Genomic DNA, 24030 nt, shown 5'->3' on the forward strand with positions numbered 1-24030 from the left:
GAGAATTCTTTCCTGGGTATCTGGCTGGTGAATCTTGCCCATATGCTCAGGGTTTAGCTGATTGCCATATTTGGGGTCGGGAAGGAATTTTCCTCCAGGGCAGATTGGAAGAGGCCCTGGAGGTTTTTCCCCTTCCTCTGTAGCATGGGACACGGGTCACTTGCTGGAGGATTCTCTGTTCCTTGAAGTCTTTAAACCACAATTTGAGGACTTCGTAGGTGAGAGGTTTTTCGCAGGAGTGGGTAGGTGAGATTCTGTGGCCTGTGTTGTGCAGGAGGTCGGACTAGATGATCATAATGGTCCCTTCTGACCTTAGTATCTATGAATCTTTATATGGAATGGGCAGCTGATCAGTCTGGTTGGGGAAAAAAACGTTTTATTTGATAAGAACCCTCCTTCATAAAGTTTACTCCCAAAAAGAGGTTTTTGGAGTGTGTATGTTTGAAGACAAGTTTACGACAGTTTAAAAAAATTGTAAGAATATTTTGAAGTGTGTATAAAAGCAATAACCTGTCGCCAGGTGCAGTTTTACTGCGTGTTCGCACTCCCTGGGGTAGTTGAAGGATTACATGGTGTGTAATTATACACTTAAATGTCTAAACTGCTTCATCAATGTTGATATCTGGAATTTCAGCAAATTAACTAACTGAAGGATGACTCAAGATAAGTTACTTCCCGAAGAAATAAGAACTGCACAGCTGTAGAACTAAAACACCGTGCGTTAAACCGGTAAACACAGGCTGTGGTACAGCGTCCGCCATATTTACCATGTGATAATAAATGCAATAATGCATAACAGCTAACTGTTACCTTTTCCATGTTGGGTGGTTTTCAAGTGCTTTTAGACTTGGTGATGACCACAGTACTTGTGGCTGGTTTTGTCTGTAAAGTGCTCTGCCATTGCATGTAACAGAAAAGTAACCCATCCTGACAACAGAGAATTGGCTGTTTTGAGGTGCCTGTCTGCCCTACGTCAGCCCTTTCTGAAAACTGCTGCCTTCTTGCAGTTAGGAGTGTTCTCACTTGCCCTCCGCCAAGAGGAGGGAAGTAGTTCAGTCCACTATAAATCACTGGATGAGAACTGGTGGTATCTTCTGAAAGGGTCTCACTTCTAATCACTTTTGTGTATTTAAGCCAGTGAAGAAAAAGAAGATAAAACGAGAGGTTAAGATTCTGGAGAATCTGCGAGGTGGCACCAACATCATTAAGCTGATTGACACTGTCAAGGATCCAGTGGTAGGTATCAGTATGTCCTGAGGTATCTTGTGTGCTGGGCTTGTCTTGAGCTGTAGTCTGTAGGGTAATTGATGGAAATACATGTTTCAAGTGCAAAACTCCTGTTTGTTGCTGGTTGTCTTGTCATCTTAGCCTTCATCTTGCTTTTTACATCTTCCCTCACTGAAGAGCAATGTTGGGTTTTTAGGTTCTTTTGAGAATACCTTGATTTGGGTGACCTGGTAATCTTCCCTGTACGCCAAAATCCTTGATTCCCTTTCTGTATCTAATGATGCCTCTTGAATTGATTGGTGGGGGGGAAAGCTTGGTGACTCAAACATGCCTCTCTCACACGTGCCATCTCTGTGTCATGGCTGCTTGTGGCTTAAACAATGGTAAGATTTGTCCAGGTGAATTGATAGCAGATGCTCATCCTCCCACTTGGTTACATCTTGTTGGCTTCCTACTTAACAGCTTACTGCTTATTTCCTCTTCCTTAGAATCATAGAATATCAGGGTTGGAAGGGACCTCAGGAGGTCATCTAGTCCAACCCCCTGCTCAAAGCAGGACCAATCCCCAATTAAATCATCCCAGCCAGGGCTTTGTCAAGCCTGACCTTAAAAACTTCTAAGGAAGGAGATTCTACCACCTCCCTAGGTAATGCATTCCAGTGTTTCACCACCCTCCTAGTGAAAAAGTTTTTCCTAATATCCAACCTAAACCTTCTTTCCTTCTTAAATAATATTTTTCTTGTTTGGTCTGTTTTGTTTAGATGCTACGTTTGCCCCTTTCCCAGAACAAATTCTTTGTTGGTTGGGGGATAAGGGAAGGGGTTGTTGGGTGGGGTCACATGACCTTCTAGTTCATTGACAACTGCAAGAGAAAATGATTAGCAAGTTCTAAGTATTAGCAAGAGAATGATACAATTTCACTTATCAGCTCAGCTGTGAGGAGATAGTGCACAGCAATGTGAATGTAACATCTTGTGCTATCTGTGATCAACAAGCTGGAGGGGGGAAAGCGTGGTGGGAAATGCCTAGCTGATGCTTGCTGTCTGGGTAATAAGCATGGTTTGTTCCAGCGCACTTTGGTGGCAGAGCGGGGATTGTGGGAAGGAAAGTAAATGCAAGTGTTTTTTGTCAGTCGGAAATTCTGGGGCTCAGAAAGGGCAGAAGGTACTGCTGTTGCAGGAAGATGGCTAAACCATTCATCTTTCTCTCTTGCAGTCAAAGACCCCAGCTTTGGTGTTTGAGTACATCAATAATACAGATTTTAAGGTGAGTCTGTCTTTGTACTAAAGTAGGGGAGGTGGGAGGTGTCATGGTCCTCTAAATTTGCCATGCACCAGGTTTACTGGAGACTCTTTGAAAAGCCAAGTTGCTGTTGACAACAGTGGGGAGATAATGGATTTGGTCTATACACTACCTTCCCTTGTAACTTCAGCCAATACAGATCAAGTATGGCTCTGAGAAATAAAACTCGAAACTGCTCAGCTGTCCCTCCTTGTGACTTTGAGGTGTGAGTTCCAAGGATACAGGAAAATGGGAGAGTTTACTGCATTTCCTAGTTACCCTCTCTCAACATAGCAACTGCTGCTGTGCTGTATTTTAAATCTGAGTTAATCCCTCTGCTATCATACTCTATTTATGGCAGGGCTGTTGATGGAGATGGTGGCATTGATTTGCATAGAAATCCTGCAGAGCTGGTGTGTAGAGTCGTGACTTAAGGTCTGAGAGCGTGTTCTCACTTGGAAAGATCATAGCCAAGGTCTGACATGACTGTCTTGGAGGAGATGTAAAGCTTTTCTCCAGACTGCTGTATATTCTCTGCCTTTGTGTTAGGTGGGGAACTGAGTGGAATATTTCTCTCTCCTCTGGTGAACCTCTCTGAGTTGGTCCATCAGTGAGCATATTTGCTACTGTAACAGTTTCTGACTGGGGGAAATGAGCTAATCTGCAAAAGAGTTGTGTAGTTAGTAACTTTCTGAAGTAGGTGTGGTTACCCCTCCTTGCTCCAGGTGCATTTGTATCATAAGTTATTAACTCTGCGAGATGGCCTTTTAATGAGTCATTTATAATTAATTCTAACAGCCATCAGTTAACACCCCACTGTCTCTGAGAGCCGTTTTCTTACTCCATATGTAGGAAAATACTGTACTGCGATGTCGAATAAGGTGACTGAGTGTGGGAACTGTTGGTGGAGGCGTGCTTCTTAGGATTTAGGCCTCAAGTACTCAAGAAATGTACAAGGAATGTCACTGGGCTGTTGCCAGTACAACTTGCTCTTACAGAGAGGAGCAGAACTTGGTCCTTCACGCCCAGATCAGCAAGGGACAGATTTTTAAAGGTATTTAGGTGCCTAAAGATACAGATAAGCACCTAATGAGCTCCTATTTAAATCAATGGGAGTTAAGCACCTAGGTGCCTCTATGTATCTTTAGGTGCTTCGAAACCTTTGGTCCCAAGGTTATTACATTGCATCCCTTTTGCTCTCTAGTGAATTTCTCTGGACTCCAGGATTGTCCCAAAAGAGCTCAAATTCAAGGCCTTTCAGAGGTGGAGTTGCTAGAGTATGGGGGAAAGGAGGAGAAGAACTAAAAAGAAGAAACCCCCTGAGTTCAGAGCTTAGGGAATAAGTGTGCCCTGTGTCCCATACATAGCATTGCAAATTTATGGTTTACCAAGAAGCTTATTAACCTTTTCCCTCAAGATGGGACTGCTAGCAACTTTGGCCTCAGTCACTGAAAACATGCCGAAAGGAATAAGGAAGCAGTATATTGGCCATGTGAAAGACCTGCAAGTTCTCTAAGCCTTGTGGTTCAAGATTGCATGCCTGGCTTCCATCACGTGGGAGTCAGTGTAGTAGCGAGTGGTGTGCTACTGTGATGTGTATGTAGTTAATCTGGCTGCAGCGTTCTGGACATTATTTACGCTATGTACGGATTGAGCAGGGAGACCAGAGTATGGTAACGTGCAAGAGAATCTGTCCTGCGAGTCTTTGAGGGGAAGTGAGCATTGCCCCATTAAAGTGTTAGGCAGCAACCTTTCTGGGCTAATTAAAATGACCTTGATTTGGCTGGGTTTAATTTGAATCAGCTGGATTGTGCAAACAGCGTGTACTGTTCTGAACTATGGGCTTCTGTACACACCAAGCATGCTGACTCTAGGCATTTGGCCCCAAGGACATAGCCATTTTGGTTGATGGCTGGAAATCTTTTGAAGTACTTGTTATGCTTTATTTACACTTTTTAACGAACAGCATGAGATAAAGACAAGTCCTAAGGAAGCAAATCCAGTTGTTTTTAACAAGGATCCCTTCTTGCTATCCCAAAAAGCCACAAGTGCCTAATAATCTCTCTACACAAAAATCCAAAGCAGGGCATATTTCCAAGTCAGTGATTTGATTTTCAGTTCCCCAGCTGGTGTAGCATCCGGGGAGATATTAGCTATAAAAACTCAAGACAAACACCCATCAGGGATGGTCTAGATAATACTTAGTCCTTCCTTGAATGCAGGGGACTGGACTAGAAGACCTCCTGAGGACTCTTCCAGTCCTATGATGCTGTATTCTATGAAAACCTACCCAGTTCTTACGAGATAATGCTGTCTCCTAAATACTGTTCTAAACATAAAGATATCTGGGTATAATGGTCAGTGGATACAGTAGCAGGGGACTTAAATGGTCTCTCCTGATGGTTTGGTATGGATTCTGTGCCACATTCCTAGCAAACTGTCATTCCCACCAAGAACAGGAATAGTTGCTTGTTTTATTTTCCCCACTGATTGCAAGCTAAGTTGTGCACTGTTATCCATGTTGTTCGTATCTGAACAAGACATCAGAAGTTGGATTGCTGAGTTGTGGCCATTGCATCAGAAGAAATTAAATTGTTTTAAAATGAATCATTAAAAAGTAAATATAAAAGCCTGAGCCTTGAGGATCATCAAGACACAAATGAGTCCAAGTTTTAAAGATTCTTTACTCTCTGACTTCTGCTGATTGATATGAGACAGAACTGGAAAACTTTGCTTGAAACTGAAAATATGAAAATCCTGTCTACACCATGAGACATTCAGCCTGGCTAGGAAAGAGTAGTATATTTGTAGCCTAAACCTCAGTTGCCTTGTTTAGGACCTACATTTTTTGAGTTTGCAGGTTCATGTATTTACATGCACAGATGACTGAGTGCCTATCTAGCCAATGCATGTGCAAAAATACACAAGAGGATCTCTCCTTTTAAAATAAAGCCCCAAAATCTGTCTCTGTACTAAGACAGGAGCGAGGTGCTTGGAGGATTGAGTGAAAACAGGTCCAAGAATCCTCATGTCAGTTCTCACTGGCTCTCCTTGAACCTTATTAATAAGATGTCTGGAGACTGAAACTGGAAGCTTTCCTTCTTGTTTCAGTTTTTTCCTTATTTCTTTCAGTGGTCCATGTTTCTAATTCGAGTGATAGGGAATTGTCCTCTTTCTCATTTCGGTGGCATTGGTCCATATGCTAAATGCTTGAACTTGTGATTGCTATAATAACTTGTACACCCAATGGCAGTGTGACAACCTTGTGTGTGTGTGTGTGTGTGTGTCAGAAAAAATTGTCAGAGCATGAGCGGAGGGTTCTCAAGCTAGTTCCAAGTGACTGTTTTGACCATGATGGGCCACTGCCAAATATTTTACAGTATTACATTTTTATCTTTCTCTCGCTCTCATTTGTAATATGTCCGTATTGATCTTCTTTTCTGGCAAATGCTTTCCCTCGTGCTTTCAGTGAAATTACATTTTTGCTTAATGTTAATTGCTTGTTACTCTACTTGGTTAATGTCACTTTCTTTGGAGCAGAAGCATCGCTAGTGGTATCTGCATAACCCTGAGAATAGTGCTGCTTGGACTCCCTCAGCTGCCTCGTGGTCTGTCTTTGCAAGAGAGGAGCCTAAAACATTGTAGGTCCTACCTAAACTAAAGCTACTGGAGTTCCCAGATTTAGTGACTCAAACTTTAGAATCAAAGGAATTTAAATATTTTAAAACGATAATATTTGGATTCTGTGGTGATAGGCGGCCCTAGAAATACCTTAAGTAGATGAATACCTTACCTTTTAAATTGGTCAAATTATAACCTTAAACTGCTTAATTGTATACCTGTGGGCTTGATGAGCCAGAGTTTGAAAAATCATACTTAAAATTATTTTCTCACATGAAATGGAATGTCTCTACTTAATGAGTGGCCAATATTTCTCTTAAATTCTGTTTATACTCATGGTTATCTTTGAGATCACAAGCTACCCACAAATAATTGCCTTTAAATTGTGACTTCAGACCAAATGAAAGTCAGGCAAATGGGTATTAGGTAGAGGCACAAAGTGCCCATTGTCTTTCTGCTTCCAGTTGGAAGTTAAAACAGCTGACGCACCTCTATGGTCCCAAACTCCTCCCTTCTCCCCCAACAACCTTCTAATGATGCATATTTGTGTACTACCAGAAATGTGTGGTACTTCATAGGTCTGCAAGATAATGGCTCTTGCCTCAAAGAGAAAGATGGAGTCTTTCGAGCAGCCCTGCACAGGTTGTGCTATCTTATTTTTAGTAGAGCCCACTTTGACAGGCAGGAGTAGAGTTTATAGGCTGTTTAGAAGAGGTGTTTGAGAAGGAGAAATGGCAGAGGTGCACTGCAGATCAGGAAGGGAGATCTAGGCTGTATGGGGCAGAGTCGAAGAAAGTGAAGGAGCTCTATCCAGATAACTTTTGGAGCAATTGGGATTATATCTCTACCCAGGGTGAAGATGATCATAGAATATGAAGATGGGTTAGCTGGTCCCTCCTCTTTCTCGGTGTATGGGGTGATGCAGGCAGGCTGCTAGGACTCCTGTGTCCTGGGATTCCCTTTAGTTCTATTTTTCACCTCTTGAGTGACAGCTTCCCTGCACCTTCCCACACGAGCTTATGCATATTGAGGATAAATATAGTTTCCCACTACATTTGCAACGCATAAATGGGATATAAAGGCATGAAATAAAACTGTTTCTTAGCTTAGCTATAAACACCAGCAGCCAACAGGCAAATGTTTTTTCAAGTGATCCCACTGGAATGCTTTACACCTCCAAGCAGCACCCCTTAAATGCAGTGCTATGTTGAAAAGTCCTAAAAAGTAGAGCGCCTTATTCCAGAAATCCGTGCCCCCTGCGTAGGCAGGCAGATTAGCTCGCTGTAGTGAGAAAAAGTGTTCACTGATTAACTCCTCTTAGCCCTGCAGGGACCAAGTTGGCTCAGAGAGGGAGGGGGAGCTGGTTCCCTCTTGGGCATCAACAGAATTGTTCAAGGACAATCAATTCCATCTGTACAAACCCAGTGAAAGCCCTTGAGGGCTGTACAGGTGTCACTGAAGGCCTGATGGGCTTGTGGAGCCTTTGTTGCTGGTGCTGATGTGCGAGAAGGAAAGAGACCAGTTTGACTGGCAGAGCAGAGCCCACCTTCAGTTTGAAGGGCTGGCAGTTAACAGAGCAGATGTTAACAGAAAGCACCGAGATACAGAGCCTCACAGTGATGTTTGTGTCACTCTTCGGACTAAAACCACACTGATAACAGAGCATGAGAAGGAAACTCTGGAGAGAGAACTTGGTGAGAAAGGGACCTGCCAGTGCTCTGTAAATAGTTAAAATAAAGAGAGCCTGGAACCCTGCTGGGAGGATGTTCATTTTATTTCTCTCTCCGTGGACCCAGATTTCCCAAACCTATATTCTTATTGGTGCACCATGCTTTGGAGACCTTGGCTCTGGCTTTAAAAGGCCCTGTGCTTAGCAGGTTAAAAGGGTGGTAGAAACAATCAGTGGGCGTAAAATGGTACAAGGCAGCTTGAGAGAGGAAGGCTCAGGAAGAGAGTCTTAAAATACCCCATTCCACCCTTGTGCTAAGGAGTCCATTGAGCAGTAGCGTGAGCTCCTCCAGCAACTCCTCTGACTTTCTCTTGTTAAAACGTAGGGAACTGTTCTGTATTTCATGTTCCGTTTGCACAAGGAAGGGTGTTGAAAGAGGCTGTTGGGCAACAAACTTCAGCTGAAAAGGCAGCCTAGCTTCAGGGGAACGGTATGGGGAGAGGGCTGGGAGGGACAATAATTAGAATACCTTCGTCAGGCTAAGAGGGGGAAAGAGTTTATCATCTCTTTCCTACTGTCTTCTCTCTCCTCTTGGGAGAAGGCAGCCCGAAGTGGGACTAAGGAGTGAGAGCACTTGGGTCTATCCCTTGATCTGACATAGACTCCCTGTGCTACTTTGGCAAGTTGCTTAGCCCCAAATGTCATTTAGGTACCTTGCTCCCATTGAAACCAATGGGAGTTAGTTACCTAGGTATTTTTGAGGATCTGGCCCTTAGTCTCTCATTTTCCATCTGTAAAATGGGAAGAATAATCTGTCCCAGTTTTCTGAAATCTGCAGATGAAAGGTGGTATGCTAATGAAGACAATTATGGTCTGTCTTTCGTGGAAAGATTAATTTCATAATCCCCCCCCCCAACTTTTCAAAATGGCTTGTTTGAAAACTAAATAAATTTTCAGATGAAAGAGCTGGGCTCCACTAGCAATAATGTGCTTCAGGGCATGCGGAAGGAGGCTGCTGGTGTGCTGGAGGAGAGCAGACGGTGAGCCCCAGTAGCCGAACAGACACCCTGCTGTGGCTTATTGCTGTATCTTACAGTCTCATCCTTGCTGACTTGTGCCTGCTTCACTGAGTTGCGCTTGAATGTTAGGATCACCCTAGCTCACGAAAACAGAATTTAGTCTGCACCCCAAGAGGCACTAACCAGGTCCTGCGCTGTACCTGTGTTGTACGTCGCTGGATGAGCAGGCAGCTTATTGGAGCAGGGATGGTAAAGGCTGGGCGGTTGAGGTGTGTTGCTGAGGGTGCCTTAGGCATGGGCGGTGACTTGTTTACCTCACTCTTCAGCATTTAACGTTGAGGAGAATTCAGGGTCTGCTCTCGTTCCTTTGAATGTGAACTTCAAATCACCACGCTGCAGTTTTCTTGAAACTACTAGGCAGTGCCCTGAGTCCGCAGCTGGCTTTGAAGTTAATGAAATCAAACAATTTGACTGGGCTTTGAGGAGATGCTTGTTTATTAAAAAGGAAAAAAGGTTAAGTCCTGGTGTTTTCTGTAAAACTCAATGTGCATGTCATGCTTCGCACAGCTGCTGTTTCCTAGCACCATGCTGGGCCTCTTGGGAAGGAGGGAAGAACTCACCCCATGGGGTAGGAGCAGTGGAACAGGGTTGGGCTGAGGAAGGTGCCGATGATGGATATAGAGTGAAATGCTAAATCTGTGCTAGTCATGACCCAAGGGGTGGCTCACGCTGGGCATGACTGGGTGACAAAGACATTAGTGGTATTGCTGATGAGTTATGGTTTTAAGTGCACCCTGGGTCTTAAATGCTTCCCCTGCTGCTTTACAGTAGCCGTGATTACTAATCCCAATGGGAACATAGAGGAAAGAGTGAGACCGCAGTAGATCACTTACACTGCCAGTAATGAACTCAGTACTGTGATCTCTTTCCCACCTTGTGATGGAGTCTCTGGACTACTTTTCCCTTCCATATTACTGTCTCTGTCCCTTTGCAGCAACTGCCACTCCAGCCTTCTCGATCAGTGTAGATCGTCTCGATACGCAGAGGAAACGTGAAAGCTAATATTCTCCTAAGCATCTATCTGCTTTCTGATGTTATAGGGGATCATCCAGTTTAGAGGAAGCAAAGGGGCAATGATGAGTCTGTAGGATGCCGACATTCCCCACTGCGGAATCTGTGCCCTCATTTCCATGTACATATCCGATTAACCAGAGTAACCCTACACTGACACCTGACATTCCTTTTGAGTTCAGACGCTGGCTCCCGGCATTAGAAAAGGATGCAGAGTGGCTTCAGTACTTGAGGAAGTGGGGGTTAGGAACTAAAAGGTGCAGTTTTAGACTAAAACAATCAAGATCTGAATATTTATTTGCCTTTCTCTTTCTCTCCCACAATCTGTTTCAGCAACTGTACCAGATCCTGACAGACTTTGATATTCGGTTTTATATGTATGAGCTGCTCAAGGTGAGTGATGGTCGTGAAGAACGATCAAAGGCCACGGAGTCGGGCTGGGGGAATGAATGTCTCTGAGGCAATGGCAGAATTCCTGGAGCAGCCCACTGGCAAACTGACACTTCGGCTTGTTTCCTCTCTGGTAGTTAATGCAGAATTGTTGTCACATAACAGAGCCCATTTGGGAGGGTTGATGTGAGGAGAGCAAACTAACCAGCCCCCGTGGAGGAGAGAAGAATGTGGGAAGTTCAGAACTGAACTGGGGCTCTCTAGTTGTCTTTCATACTGTAGGTGGGCTAGGCATGGTTGGCATTATGCAAAGCCAGAGGGGTTGGATCACCAGCCCTGTGTTGTCTTGATACTGCAGAACCTGAGTGCATGCACAAGAGGGGCATTTTCCTGAGCTTTTACAGAACTTGATTTGGTAACCCCAATTGTCCAGAGTCACTAGGGCAATTAGGGAGTTGGGTGGGAGGTAGGTGGCTTCAAATCTTCCTTCCCCTGAATGAGCCTGTGGTTCAGAAACAAGCTGGCTCGTTAAATGCTTTGAAATCTTTCAAAGCCCCTGAAGTTTTTTCTGTCGGTGGGGCTGAGGCTTTAGACCCTCATGGCTCTGCTGGCCTTCGACTTACCTCTTAGGGTAACTAAGGCCCTTTGAGTCCAGACCGAGAAACTTACATTAAGGCACCTATTTGGCTGGTACTTCTTCCAAATGACAGAGAGGGAAGAAAAGGGATGAATGACATCCTCAAGGGAGCAGTGTGCGCCCTTATGCTCCTTTGAGTTTTATTAGACACCCCACCCTCCCCCCCTTCTCTCCTGAGGCTTGTGGGCCATCATGTGGCAGGTCTTTGAGATCTGCTGAACTGTCTCTATGGGATCTTAAGCTTCAGTCTGAAGGAGCTAGCAGAGCACGTTGGTTCTCAAAGCTGTGTTCTGGGCACTCTCCTGTTGAATCTCCACCAAGGCAGCCGCTGTTGTCTGTATTGGTTCCCAGCAGGGCAACTGGATTATTAAAACTGCCATTTCCAGGCTGCCTGGGCTGGCTTTGGGTCTGGAAGTGTCGGAAAAGGCTGTCCAAGCCCTGGAGTGTCCACTCTGGGGGGCCAGTGACTCAAGATGACCACTTGGAATAGATCTCCTAGCCACCCCACTCTGTGGTTACCCATCCGTGTTCCCAGTCCTTTCAGGGAATAATTGTGTGCCTGTCTGGGAGGGAAATCCCCTTCTGATTGAACTCAAGGCATGCTATGAAGCTCCAGGCTGCTTCTATTTTTATAGAAATGAGGGAGAGGAACAAGGCAGGTTAGACAAACTGCATAAGGAATTCAGCTCCACAAACACAACAAAGGCAGAGAATACATCGTCCTCTTCTAAAGCCTTCCATGTGAGGATCTCCAAGCACTTGACAAACCTTGATAGATTTAGCTCCACCATCCCTTTGAGGTAGAAAAGCTGCATGCTTCTCGCTCATTACACAGAGAACAGCTGCACAGGGACGCAACTAGCCCAAGGTCCTCGAGCTGAGAGTAGAACTCATGTCTGTGCACTCTCTGCTTGTGTTTCCTGCCTTGTGCTTTGAACTACATCATCATTCCTCCCATAGTGTTCAAGTCATTATGCGCCTTGCACAGGTGTGATCTTTGTTTAGAAATTATTGGTAGATCCAAGCAAATTCTGGAGTCTCAGAAGAAAAGCCATCCTCAAAGGCCCTAAAACATTGAGCAAATGGTAGAAATCACTGCATTCCTGAGGAGTTCCTCTCCTGCCAGCAGTGACAGCGGAAATGACGGACAGTCACTTGTGGTTGTGGGACATCTATCTCACTGGCTCTTGAGCTCTAAAGTACATGCTGGGAGCACAGATCCAGGAGTCGGGGCCTTGTATGACAAATGAACCAAGTGTAGAATGGCAGCTGCACAGTCCCCTTCTCTACCGGCAACATGTCTCTTCTGCCGCAACCAGGATGGTGAGCGAAACAAGGGTGGTGGTTCTTCATTGTCCTTCACGTGCTGTACTCTCCCCATTCGGGCACACCTACTTTACTGGCTGGAGAACCATGTGCTACATCATGGACTTTGGTCTGTGTTTACTGGTTTGTCTAACATGACTGTATATTGTCTGTCTGCCAGGCCCTGGATTACTGTCACAGCATGGGGATCATGCACAGGGATGTCAAACCCCACAACGTCATGATAGACCACCAACAGAAAAAGGTACTTCTGCAGTGGGGCACAGCGTTATCGAGGGTTCAGGGCAGCTTGAAACTTTGCCACCACAATGTCCTTACGCTAGGCTGCGGCTTTCTTGTTCCCAGCCCCGACCACTCTCTCTCCCCGAGCGAGATCACTTGTACAACATGTCTGCTGGGGATTGTCAGTCTGAGCTAGCACCCTTTACTTCTGCTGCCTTTTTTCTGAGCACTACAGTAGCAAAGTGCTCTGACTTGGCCAGGATGTGTGGGGATTGCTTCTATTTACTCCAATTCCTCCGCTTATTTGGGGAGTGGTTTCCAACCCTTGCTAGAAGAGAAGGGTCACTGCTACCACCTGGAAAGCTTGGGACAGGGGGTAAGAGAAATATAGGGCGGGGAACGGGGCACAAGTGGGAGGTCAGAGGGGCAGAAGTTCCTCTGTTGGACAGTGTGATTGTTATGAGTGTTCTGTTATGACATCCTATCTTGTCTGAAGAGGACGTGGATTTTATACACTGGGAACATAAGCTTCTCCTGTCGTTGGATCCAGTGAAGTTATAGTCTCAATACAGAGTTTTGCTTTCTTAGGGGATACGTGATATTGGTGCATGGGGGGGTTGTGGGATCTACCAGTTCTCTTGCTTTTGGGGGTTTTTTTATTATTTTTTAAACCTACTAAGTAGAAGACCCTTCCCCCAGTTAAATCCCCAAAAGCCAAGAGGCTCAGAGTAGGGGCTGTTGCCCCAGCCCTGGCTCATCTGTGTGTGTGGTATTATGCGAGACCACAGTATTTTCAGAGCCCTCGAGTAACTTCGCTCCACTGGCTTGAGCGCTGGGTCCTCTTCTGAATTCTGTAGCTATTTTAGGTTTCAGATGACTTTTCTAAGTGTGTGTGGATGAAGTTAGTGGATAACCTCCTTTCACCTGTGCTCAGGCTTGATCTCCTAGGTGAAAGCCTGTGGTTTATCTGCACAGGCCTGCCATGTGCAATACCGTGGCCTCTTTTTCACGTGTCTCCTCTGTCAATCCATGGGATAAAATACCTTAGTGGGTACTTGCCCATTGTGTCAGAAACCTGATATCCAGCACTGGAGTGCCATCTTAACTTCATGGCTGCATGTGGCAGTGAACTGCTGATTTACCCCTTCCTCATTTGGGGTGGATGCTGCATATACCAAAGGGACAGTGGTATCTCAGGGTCTTTCCCTCCATCTGGCCAGTTCAAGTGGTGCCATAGAGTCCTCCCACCTGCACATTTCTCCTGAGCTGCTAAGCCACAGTAGCAGTCTCCCAGCTGATGCCAACAGCTCAGGGGTTGACAGTCTCCCAGGCAGTTATAACGCCATCTGCAGGTCTGTGCAAGTGTGGCGCAGTCTGCATTTCTCACCCGAAAGGGCTGCTCTAGCCAGTCACTCTCTCGTAGCTCTTCCCACTTGTTAGCATTGATGCTGCCTTCACACCCAGCTGTGCTTTTGATTTTTGTTTAATGCGGCTGGTTCCTGCTTGTTCCCTAGCATCCAATTAGCTGTCTTTTTATTTGACTGGTGGCGTTAGTAACCGATGAGTCACCCAGCAATAGATTATTTGATTAGGGTTGCCGGGCAGAGACTTCGCCGAGCCCTGGTAACTCCACAAAGCCCTGCAAATAATCGAGTGAGGTGGCAGCATGAGCAGAGACCAGGCGATACAGCATCATTGCACAAAGGGCTCCAGGCTTTCACCAAACAGTTGAAAAAAGCTTTGGCAGACTTGGCTTCACCTGACTTGTTTGTACTTTGCAACGAACCCTGTTTGCTCCTACTCTGTGTGTTTCTCTCTATTGCGTGTTTAGTTGCGGCTCATAGACTGGGGTTTGGCAGAGTTCTACCATCCAGCTCAGGAATACAATGTCCGCGTGGCCTCGAGGTACTTCAAAGGACCGGAGCTCCTTGTGGACTACCAAGTAAGAGTCTGCATCCAAATGGCTACTTAGTGTGTTGCTTATGGTTGCACTCAGGCCACTTTTGGTTTGTCCATTTGCCCCCTGGGGGTTACCATGTTAGAGCAACTTTGCCATGAAGTTGGAAAGCCGAGAGCCTCCTTTGACTAGGGGTCTTTTGGGGCTTGGGTCTAAGGTGTGTGTGGCCTTCCTCCATTTGATTTTGTTCTCCTCCCCTCAGATGTACGACTATAGCTTAGACATGTGGAGTTTAGGCTGCATGCTGGCCAGCATGATCTTCCGAAAGGAGCCCTTCTTCCATGGCCAGGACAACTATGACCAGGTGAGGAGATGCTGTCTGACTCTGAAAGGGGGAATTCTTGTTTGCCTCTTTCTTTTGATTGGGGCTGGGACCATCTGATTGGTAGGCATTGTTATGCATTTGATTGAACTGAGGTGTCAGGACTTGCACAGCAGAAAGCATGTGCCTTCTGGAAGGCCCAATGATATGTGGCACAAATTGTTGTGGTGCTGGAGAAACAAGTTAGTAAGGGGCTTTCCTTGGACCTCAGGATTTCCCCAACACTGAGCTTCTAATCTCTAGCTGCTCAGGTGCTAACAGACTAACTTCCCACTCTTGTTTGTGGTTACCAAATGCAAGAGGACCCATGGATGCAGCAGCCCTTCCATCCATCCATCCAGGACAGTGGTGTCGGGACAGTCTCTTAAGTCAGTGACCTGCCCTTCTCTTGTTGCTTCTGTAAATCTGTCTTTTTGTTGCAGCTGGTTCGCATTGCTAAGGTTCTGGGCACAGATGAACTGTATGGGTATCTGAAGAAGTACCACATAGAACTGGATCCGCACTTCAATGATATCCTGGGACAGTAAGTAGGGGAGGCAAGAAGCAAAACGTGACTTTTGGTTTCTTTTCTTTAAACATACATCCCAAGAGTGACTCCAAAGCACAAGTGCTGCTTTAGGTCTCCTGGGCTGCGGTGTCATTTGTCTGCCTCTTATCTAGCTATTAATGAAACTTAGTTTTTTTTCTATCCTCCGGCTGTCTATGCACTGAATAAGCCACTAGATTTGCATAGTAGATTCGGTTCTCTGCCATTCCTCATGATGCCAGTAAAAAGACTGAAATGGGTTGGGGGGAACCTACCACAGATGCTGGGAATTGTTCCCTACGAGTCAGTCGTAGAGTTTAAGGCCAGGAAGGACCATCAGATGATCTAGTCCGATCTCCTGCATACCACAGGCCACCCAGACCACGCAGCATCTGCATGCTAACTCCAACAACCAAAATTAGACCAAAGGATTACAGCCCACTGGAGACTAGTAGGGGGACCAAGGTGCACCAGTGCCTAGGCCCCTGCAATGGCAGGGAAATCCTGACAAGTGACCCCCAAACGCACGCTGCAGAGGAAGGCGAAAAATCCCCCAGGCCACTCTCAATCTGACCTGGGGGAAAAATTCCTTTCTGACCCCACATATGGCTATCTGTGCTTTCCTTAGATCCCAGAAATTCCTTTGCCTTCATGCTCTCAGCTTGCAAAATTGTGTCACAAATTTGCCAGCCCAGACCCAGGATCTACTTGCCCATCCTTTCCCATGACAATAATGAGAAACCCGGGTTGATATTTTCGAAGCAGGGTAAGGGATTTAATCACCCATCTCCCAGTTAAAATTAGTGGGAGACAGGTGGCTGAATCAACTGCATTGCTTTGCAAGTCTTGATGACTATCTCTTACTGGTCTGTCAAGGGAAATTACCAACCTCGTGTGGGATGGCGAGTAAAAATTTGCAAGGCTGGCTTCGAACTAGAGACCTTCTCGCCACTCTGAGCGTACTTTTAAAGCCCTTGTATGTATCTCGTAGACTTTAAGCCCAGAAGGGGCCATCCTGATCATCTTGTCTGACCTCCTGCACGTTGCAGGCTACAGAACCTAGCTGTCACCCTAGTTGTTTGGAATTCATGCCTGTTCTTTATCGAATGGAACCCTTGACAGCAACAGGCCTCTGTAAAGCTGCTCATAAAGAGAGCACTTCTAAATTAGCCTTACTGTGCAGTTCTCTCCCTCTCACTGAGATACAGAACGCTTCACTCGAGCCCAGCATTGCCAAAAGCCAAGGACACTGGGTTGTAAAGGAGAAGGCTTGAGTGGCACTGCCCATGTTGGGTGTCACTAGTGAAATGCCAGATGTAGAGGGCGTTGATAGGTAGCTCTAATTAGCTCCAACACTGCCCTCTAAATTCACATATGGGTGTGGTAGGTGAACCCTCCTAGGATCTGATGGTAGCTGCTGTGCCATTCAGAGATCGGTCTGTACTATGAAAGACATCCCTCTGCTACAGGCATTCGCGAAAACGCTGGGAGAACTTCATCCATAGCGAGAACAGACACCTGGTCAGTCCTGAAGTCCTGGACCTTCTGGACAAACTTCTGCGATATGACCATCAACAGAGACTGACTGCCAAAGAGGCCATGGAGCATCCATATTTCTGTGAGTCCCAGGGGGAGCAAGACCTGGGGTCAGAGTCACATGGCTGGGTTTGAAAAGGAAAGAAGGGTTTGTTGATCAGGTGGGAGGTGAGTCTTCCATTCACTACCTCCCTATGGATCTTGCTGTCATACTGACGGCTGGAATTCCAGGTTCTCCAAAGTCTAATGGAAGCTTGTGCTGCTTGGAGGGGGGCGTTCCTTGGAAGAACCTAAGCCTTCATGAAAGTGAAGCTTTGATATTGCTCATTGTAATACTGCTTCCCATCCCTGGCTGATCCTTGTCTCTCTTGCAGACCCAGTGGTGAAGGAGCAGTCCCAGCCCAGCTCAGAAAATGCTGTGCTCTCCAGTGGCCTGACAGCAGCGCGATGAAGGCTGGAAAACAACGGGTAACTCAAGATGTTTACAAATAAAAACAAAACCTTCAGTCACACAGTGAAGGGAATAACCAAGACCCCTCCCCCATTTATACTCAGCAGAAATCTAACCTCTGGGGGGCTAGCGCCTCTGTTCCTCTCTGGTGGTTGTGGATAATGTAACTCAACCTGTGGTACCAAAGCCCTGGGCAAATGGTTTGCAAGATACCCAGGGCTCACGGTGACTGATTCTTGTTCACATTTCCATGGCGCCTGCTCTTCCTTCCCAATCTAGCCTTTTCCTACCACGCTGGTGGAGCAAACTTGCCATTCCGCCAGTGGACCACAGCATGCATCTATATAAATATGCCCTTTGGAACTGTGGACACCTGGGGCCAAATTCAGACTGGGTAGAAGCAGATACAGCTCTGAGGTCTGGGAGTCACACCTGCTCGCTCCAGGTCTGAGTTTGGCCCTTTCATTTCGGTTTCAGTTGCGGAGGAAGAGTGTCTCAGGATTGCTTTGGATCATTAAAACCAACTGCCACTTTCTAAGTTGCTCAGAGAGAGGTGAGCACCCCCGCAGGTGCATTCAGAAAATGTGTTAGGCCTGTTATGGAAAGTCCTGAATGTAGAGGCAGGAGGTTTTTCCTGTAGCAGGCAAAATACTTTCCCACAGACCTCAGGAAAGCTGATCCTGCAATAAGAGAGATACAGCCATGTAACTTGTTTCATGGCTCACGCCAGGTGAAGTACAATTCCAGAGTATGAATCTGGAGTGTTTCAGGCCAGCACCATTGAATGAAGAGCAGAATGGGGAAGCTGTGAGGAAATGCAGTAGGAGAGCTTGGGGATGCAGTAGTGGGAACAGCAAGGGGGGAGGATCAGTAAGCAGTGGTGTGGTGGGAACAGGAAGGGAGTGGTGCTTTTGGGGTGACTAAAGCTACTGATCCAGAGCTTGGGTCCATGTAGTGTGTTAACTATCAGCCAGATGCTGAATTCTGGGGCTAAGATTCTGTTGTGGGTGTGGGGTGGTTCTCTTGTGGCTTTTCATCCGATCCCTTAATAGCTTTATAGCCCCACAACTCACAGTTGCTTCCTTTATTTGTTCTATGTGTAATTTCTCCAGCGGTTCTAGAAACCTCCTAAACCTAGAAACCGGAGATAGTGTTTTGCCACCAGCACCTAAACACAGAATTTCTTTCTCCGGCATTGTCAAATATTTAATTTTTTTTTATAATATAAGGTTGGAATGTTTCTATTTGAAACATCTGTTTACATTCCATATCCCAATAAAGTTATATTGGCATTGATAGCAGGTCAAATCCATTTGTATAATTCACTGAAACCAATAAATATCTATACGTATGAACTTCTGTTGTCTTCTAGTCTATCGGGATGTGCAGAAACTAAGAGCAGCTGAAGGCTTTGCATCCTGTAGTTAGGATTTCCTTTTTATCAGAACTGGCTCTTTAACTTGCTCTCACGAGCTCCTTTTGGCCTGATACTTCTCATGCTTGCTCTCAGCTCAAAGGTGGAATTCTGTGAAAGTCTCTGCAAAATCACTTTAGCGGCTGTTGAGTTCAAAGGAAGTGTCCTATGCCCAGGGAATAAACTTTTGGGCTTGCAAGACTCTCAGGGTATGTCTACAGTGTAAAAAAAAAACCCACCTGCGGCTGGCCCATGTCAGCTGACTCGAGTTGCGGGGCTCTGAAATTACAGTGTAGTTGTTTAGGCTGGAGCCTGGGCTCTGGGACCCCCGATGAGGGAGGGTCTCAGAGCCCAGGTTCCAGCCAGAACATCTACACTGCAGTTTTATAGCCCCGAGACCGAATCGCACCAGCTGTGGTTTAACTGAACTGTGTTCATACCCTCACCGCTGAAACTTCAAACCGGGGTTGTTTTCTAGAGCTCTCCTTCAGGGAGAGAGTTCAGGTCGGAAAACCCAATACGTCACACTCTTTGATGTGTCCTGAATTCTTAATCTGCATGTGTACGTATGTACGTACACACGTACACACGTACACACACACTTCTCAGTGCAGGTGGGTGGATTGTTCGCTGTTAAGAACTCATGCAGTAGGAAGTTGGAAAATTTCAAAAGTGAAGGTTCCTTGTTAATTATGAACCTCCAATAGACTGTTTGTTTTAACCTATGCTAGTGGTTCTCAGCAGTGTTCACTCTGGGATGGTGTCTCCCCTACTGCCTCCCCACTTTCTGTCTCCCTCTTCTGTCTGGGACCCACCCCCCTTTTTAGACATATGGAGTCAGCAGAGCAGTTGCGATTGCCTGATGTGTTCACAACCCCAGGTCTGAGAATCCATGATTTATACCAGAAGCTTTCAAATTGTGGGGCACGTTGAGGTTTATTTGGGGGCACGATGAGCTGATGCAGCCGGGCTGAAGGACCAGGGGGCAGGAGTGGGCTCTGCCTGGCAGGGGAAGCGGATGGGGCTGTGTGTAGACATCGCAGCTGCCAGAAACAAGCTCCCTGCCGGTCTCGCTCCCGCATTACACAGCTGCAGCACTCACCTACTGGCAGTTACCCTCCTCTTCTGGGGAGGTTGATGGGGACTGTCTGAGCAGGGAGCTGAAGGCTGCACCCTGTGAGTACTGGCCCCCTGTCAGACAGAGCCCCCTGCTGACACTGGCCCTTCAGCGTGGCCTCAGGGTAGAGTCCCATCCACGTCCCCTGCTGGACAGAGCCTCTGCACGGGAAGCAGGTGTGGCTGTGCTTGAAGGCCTGGGGTCAGCAGGGGGCTCTGTCTGGCAGGGGGCCAGTACTAACTTTCCGCTTCCCTGCTGACCCCAGCCCTTAACGCTACTCTGTTCACTTCCCCTGCGCAGTTTGGGAGCAAGACGGGCAGGGAGCTGTGTCCCGGCAGCTAAGACTGCTGGACCATGCATGCAGCAAGTGGCTTCCTCAACAGCCACATGGTGAGTGCCCCCTTGGGTACCAGGCATCCTCTCTCCCCTTGCTTAGAAAGAGTGGGGCACGCATGAGACAGGTATCTCTGAAAGGGGGTCTCAGCAAAAACAGGTTGGGAACCTCTGATCTATAACCGTAAAACAATAGATGGCAATGAGGTCATGTTAGCGTTGGGGTAGGACCTTAACACTGGGAATTTCCTGACTTTTCTGATTGGTTGGCTTCTTAGCCTCAGTGTTGCATAAACTCCATTTTTTTGTATTTAGCATTAAATTCCACCCTGTTAAACCAATGCTAAGTGAATGTCGATGTTCACGTTTGGGAAACGCAGGGGTTTACATTTCTTGTAGCAGTGGGGACCATCTGCATTGCTCAACTCCTGGCTTTTACATTGGTAACTAATGGGGTGTGGATGTAGAATCTTCACCCGCAGTCCTTTTTTAATCTGCAGAGGGAAAAGGGGTGGAAGGCTCTGGGGGAGAGGACCAGGCTCATAGGACCCAACGTCAGACCTCCCATTGATAGGTGTGGAGACCTCCACGCATTCTTCCCTGACCCAGCCATACCAACATGCACTACACACCTTGTCTTCTGGCTGGCCCTTTTGTCTGAAGATCTCAGCAATGCTTTCCAAACCCAAAGTAAGTGAGGAAGAGATATCGTGTTTCCCATCTTAAAGAGGGGGAGCCATGGGGTATAGAACGGTTAAGTGACTTGCCCCAGTCAGCCTGCAAATTCAGCCCAGTCCCACCACCTCAAAGCTGGCGTTGAGACCAAATGTGAGAAGCTTCAGCCCAAAAGGAAATGAGAGAGCTGATTGAAATGGTTATTATGGAAATACCCTTGCGACCTACCATTCCTTGCTGCTGTACTGTACAGTGAGTATTACGTGTGTGCGCACAGCTCCAGCTTGATCCCTGTCTCTCTGTGAGCCTGTCAGTGTTTTAGGTGCCCAGAGCCGGGAATGCCACTTCCCCCGTTTCGTAAATATTTCACATCTCCTTCTCCTTATGATGATGAAAACCGCTTTGTCTTCAGAAAGAAAGGGCAAGGGAGATCCCTGACCACACCCCTTCTTGTTTGCTCATGAATCTGTCACAGGTATGGCAGTGAGGTGGGTGAGCTCACAAAGGTACAGTGAAAATTCCCCGCCTACCAACCCGGCCCAGTGCTACAGCACCATGTGAAGGGCTGGAGTTCAGAATCTGAGCTTGATGCTTTGCTCTCAAGATCAGCAGGGCCTGGGAGGACGTTCGAAGTAGTGCATAGGGAAGCTTGGTGTGATGAAGGCATCTGAGTGGGGGTGAGATAATGTGTTGGGGGCACAGAGAGACTCCTATTGGCCCCCAATAAAAATGTTATCTAAGGGGGGCATTGCTAACCATATGTATGGGAGGCAAGGTAGAAAAAACAGATTTTGATTCACTTGCCATTCCATGCGATCATAATTTAGCACTTCTACAATGCTGACATCTTCAAAGCACCGCGTAAGCCTTGCACCATCCTTGGGAATTAGGGCAGTATTATCCTACTTTACAGATAGGGAAACTGAGAGACATAGGTTCTGTGACATGCCCATGCCTGTGTAGGGAGTACGTTGTGGGGGAAAGATTAGAACATGCTTCTGTCTCCTCGGCTCTGTGCTCAGCCTACTAGGTGCTGAAGAAGGAAAAAGTTCTGGCAACGCATTGGCATCAACTGCAGCTCGCGCCTGATGCTCACTTCCCTCCTCCCATCTCTCCCTAGGTCCGATGCTGTTCCTCCCAATTTTCCATAAGCAGAACAAGAACCAAATCAAACGTCTTATCAGCGTGTGTACAGAGCTGGCGGCCGGACGGCGTTGCGGTGGCAGGTGACGAGACCAGAGACCGCACCGGCTCCATGGCACCCACCAGTTTATAAACACAAACCTTACTTCTGAATGTAAAAGGTTCCTCCACCTTTGACTTCCTGTTGACCTCTTCCTGACCCAGAAAGCATGGAAAATGTGAAGGGTATGCAAATCGGTTGTTGGCTAATGTTGCTTCCCCCCCATGCTGACCTTTGCCCCCCTGAACCCCAGCGTAACGTATTAACTAGCTGGCTCCAGACTTGACGCAGCAGGGAGGGGGCAGCAGGGGGAAATATGGCATGATGGACAGTTCTATATTATAATTAAAGGAATTCTATATTATTGAATAAAAGTTTTAAAAGAATTGTATGGAGAGTATTCAGTATGGAAGGAGCCATGGGGCGTGCCCCCCCCCCCTGCAGTGGAGGATGCTGGGGCTGGTCGGAGCCCTTCCTGGTGCTGTCTCCTGCCATTCGCTTGTTTTCTGTTGGGGGGGGGGAAGAGAGTGAATCTGCTGTACAAAATCACTTGAAGTGTAATGGTGGGCTAGAACCCCCTGCCTCCAACTACTGGACGGGCTTAAGCAGCCGGGCTAACGGGGGACAGGAGCTCGTAAATTGATAGGAAAACTCCACACTGGGTCTAGCATCTTTCCCTCAATGTCAAGCTCTTTCGGAGGCCTGGATAAACACTAGACGCTTGATCCCCCAAGTGGTGTCTGCACCGCAGCAGAGGGTGAGACTGGCTGCCACTTTTAGCTAGTATCCCATTTGCCTCCCCCTGCCTCTGAATGAATGGCAGAGCCAGGAAAGGCGCGATCACTTTCTCCTTCCCTGCCCCAGCTGAGAAGGAAGTGATACAGGGTGGGGTCTCTCAAGAGATGCCCTAATCAAGGGAGGCCTTTGCAACTGTGGTTCAAAGTCTGGCTGCCTGGAGATCTCAGCTGGATTTAAAAAAGGATAAGGAGATAGTGCAGACCGGGGGGGCTAACACCCCTGATATGGACACACACAGTGGGTGACTTCAGTCCTCTGCCCCAGCCCTCCTGAGCAGGGAAGAGGCTTATTCTCGTGAATCCTAAACACAGTGGACTCCCTACCCTCACAGTTCTCTGTGGGGACCACTGAGCCCCCCCTTGTCCCCCCCCCTCCCCCCTCCACCTGGGCAGAACCAGCAGTGCTCACAATGCTTCCTCTTTCGTGACTGCTCCCTGGAGTGCTTCTGACTTCCTCCTCGGCCACTGCCTTGAGCTGCACCTCCATCTGGGTAGTGAATCGAACCAGCTAGTGGGCTGAACCAGGGTTTTCTCCCCGCTCCTTCCGTCCCTCTAACCCCTGCTCATATCAAATCTCCTTCCTGCTAGCGGAAATGGTGCCACTTGCGTTTCCTGCCGCCTCGGTTCAGGGAGAGATCTCTGTCGGACGGGTGGGCCCATCCCTGTCGCGGCAGCCACCTCGTCACCTGCGCAGTCGTCAAGTGTTTATCCCAGCTGTGTCTCTGCACTGGGCGGGCAGCGTTTCCGAGCCAGTGAGCTCGAGCTTGAAATTAACAAACCCGGATGCTTGAAGCTTCTTTTTAAAGTTCCAGCAGGACTCCAATTCTACTTTTGTCATTCCTTTTCTCTGGCCCTCCTCTCTGCCTCCAGCTCCCCTTGCATAGTTTTTATCCAGCGCCTTGGTACTGAAGCTGTCTGTTGTAAGGCTACCTCTGATATAAGGCTATCTGCTGTATGTTTTGTCTCCTGGCTCTTTGGAAGCTCATTATAAATACCTCTTTATAACAAGCACCTCCCTGTAATGTACATTTAGTATCTTCGACGCCTTATAGAAGTGGTGCTATGTATGTGTGCGTGTGTATATAAACTCTGTATTTATTATCTGTTTCCATGTGTGGGTCTGTGTATCTAGGGCAGTGGTGGGCACTGTGTGGGCAGCTGAGGGATTTGCTTAAGGGGAAAAAATATGCAGGTGGAATGTTAAAATGGACTCTATGCCTTTAACGTGTTGTGGCCTCTGCCACTCCCTACTTACC

The 24030-nt window shown here is 47.0% G+C and overlaps 1 protein-coding gene across 2 annotated transcripts in view; it reads left to right on the forward strand.

The window, feature by feature from the left end:
• The window catches only part of CSNK2A2 (casein kinase 2 alpha 2), a 41554-nt gene that overhangs the window by 12240 nt on the left and 5284 nt on the right, over positions 1–24030 (forward strand). Inside the window, exons 3-12 of one of the 2 annotated variants that reach the window (XR_013347713.1) lie at positions 1135–1236; positions 2443–2493; positions 10222–10281; positions 12402–12485; positions 14295–14405; positions 14623–14724; positions 15165–15265; positions 16738–16886; positions 17179–17272; positions 21915–22162. Coding sequence is in view for 1 of the 2 variants with exons in the window: in XM_077831482.1 (XP_077687608.1) it covers positions 1135–1236; positions 2443–2493; positions 10222–10281; positions 12402–12485; positions 14295–14405; positions 14623–14724; positions 15165–15265; positions 16738–16886; positions 17179–17255 (837 nt within the window). In the remaining variant the exon portion in view is untranslated. Of the gene's footprint in view, positions 1–1134; positions 1237–2442; positions 2494–10221; positions 10282–12401; positions 12486–14294; positions 14406–14622; positions 14725–15164; positions 15266–16737; positions 16887–17178; positions 17273–21914; positions 22364–24030 lie in introns of those variants that run through there. The other variant, XM_077831482.1, reaches the window with a different exon arrangement.

This window comes from Eretmochelys imbricata, chromosome 12 (genome assembly GCF_965152235.1).
Source record: "Eretmochelys imbricata isolate rEreImb1 chromosome 12, rEreImb1.hap1, whole genome shotgun sequence".
NCBI classification, from domain to species: Eukaryota; Metazoa; Chordata; order Testudines; family Cheloniidae; genus Eretmochelys; species Eretmochelys imbricata.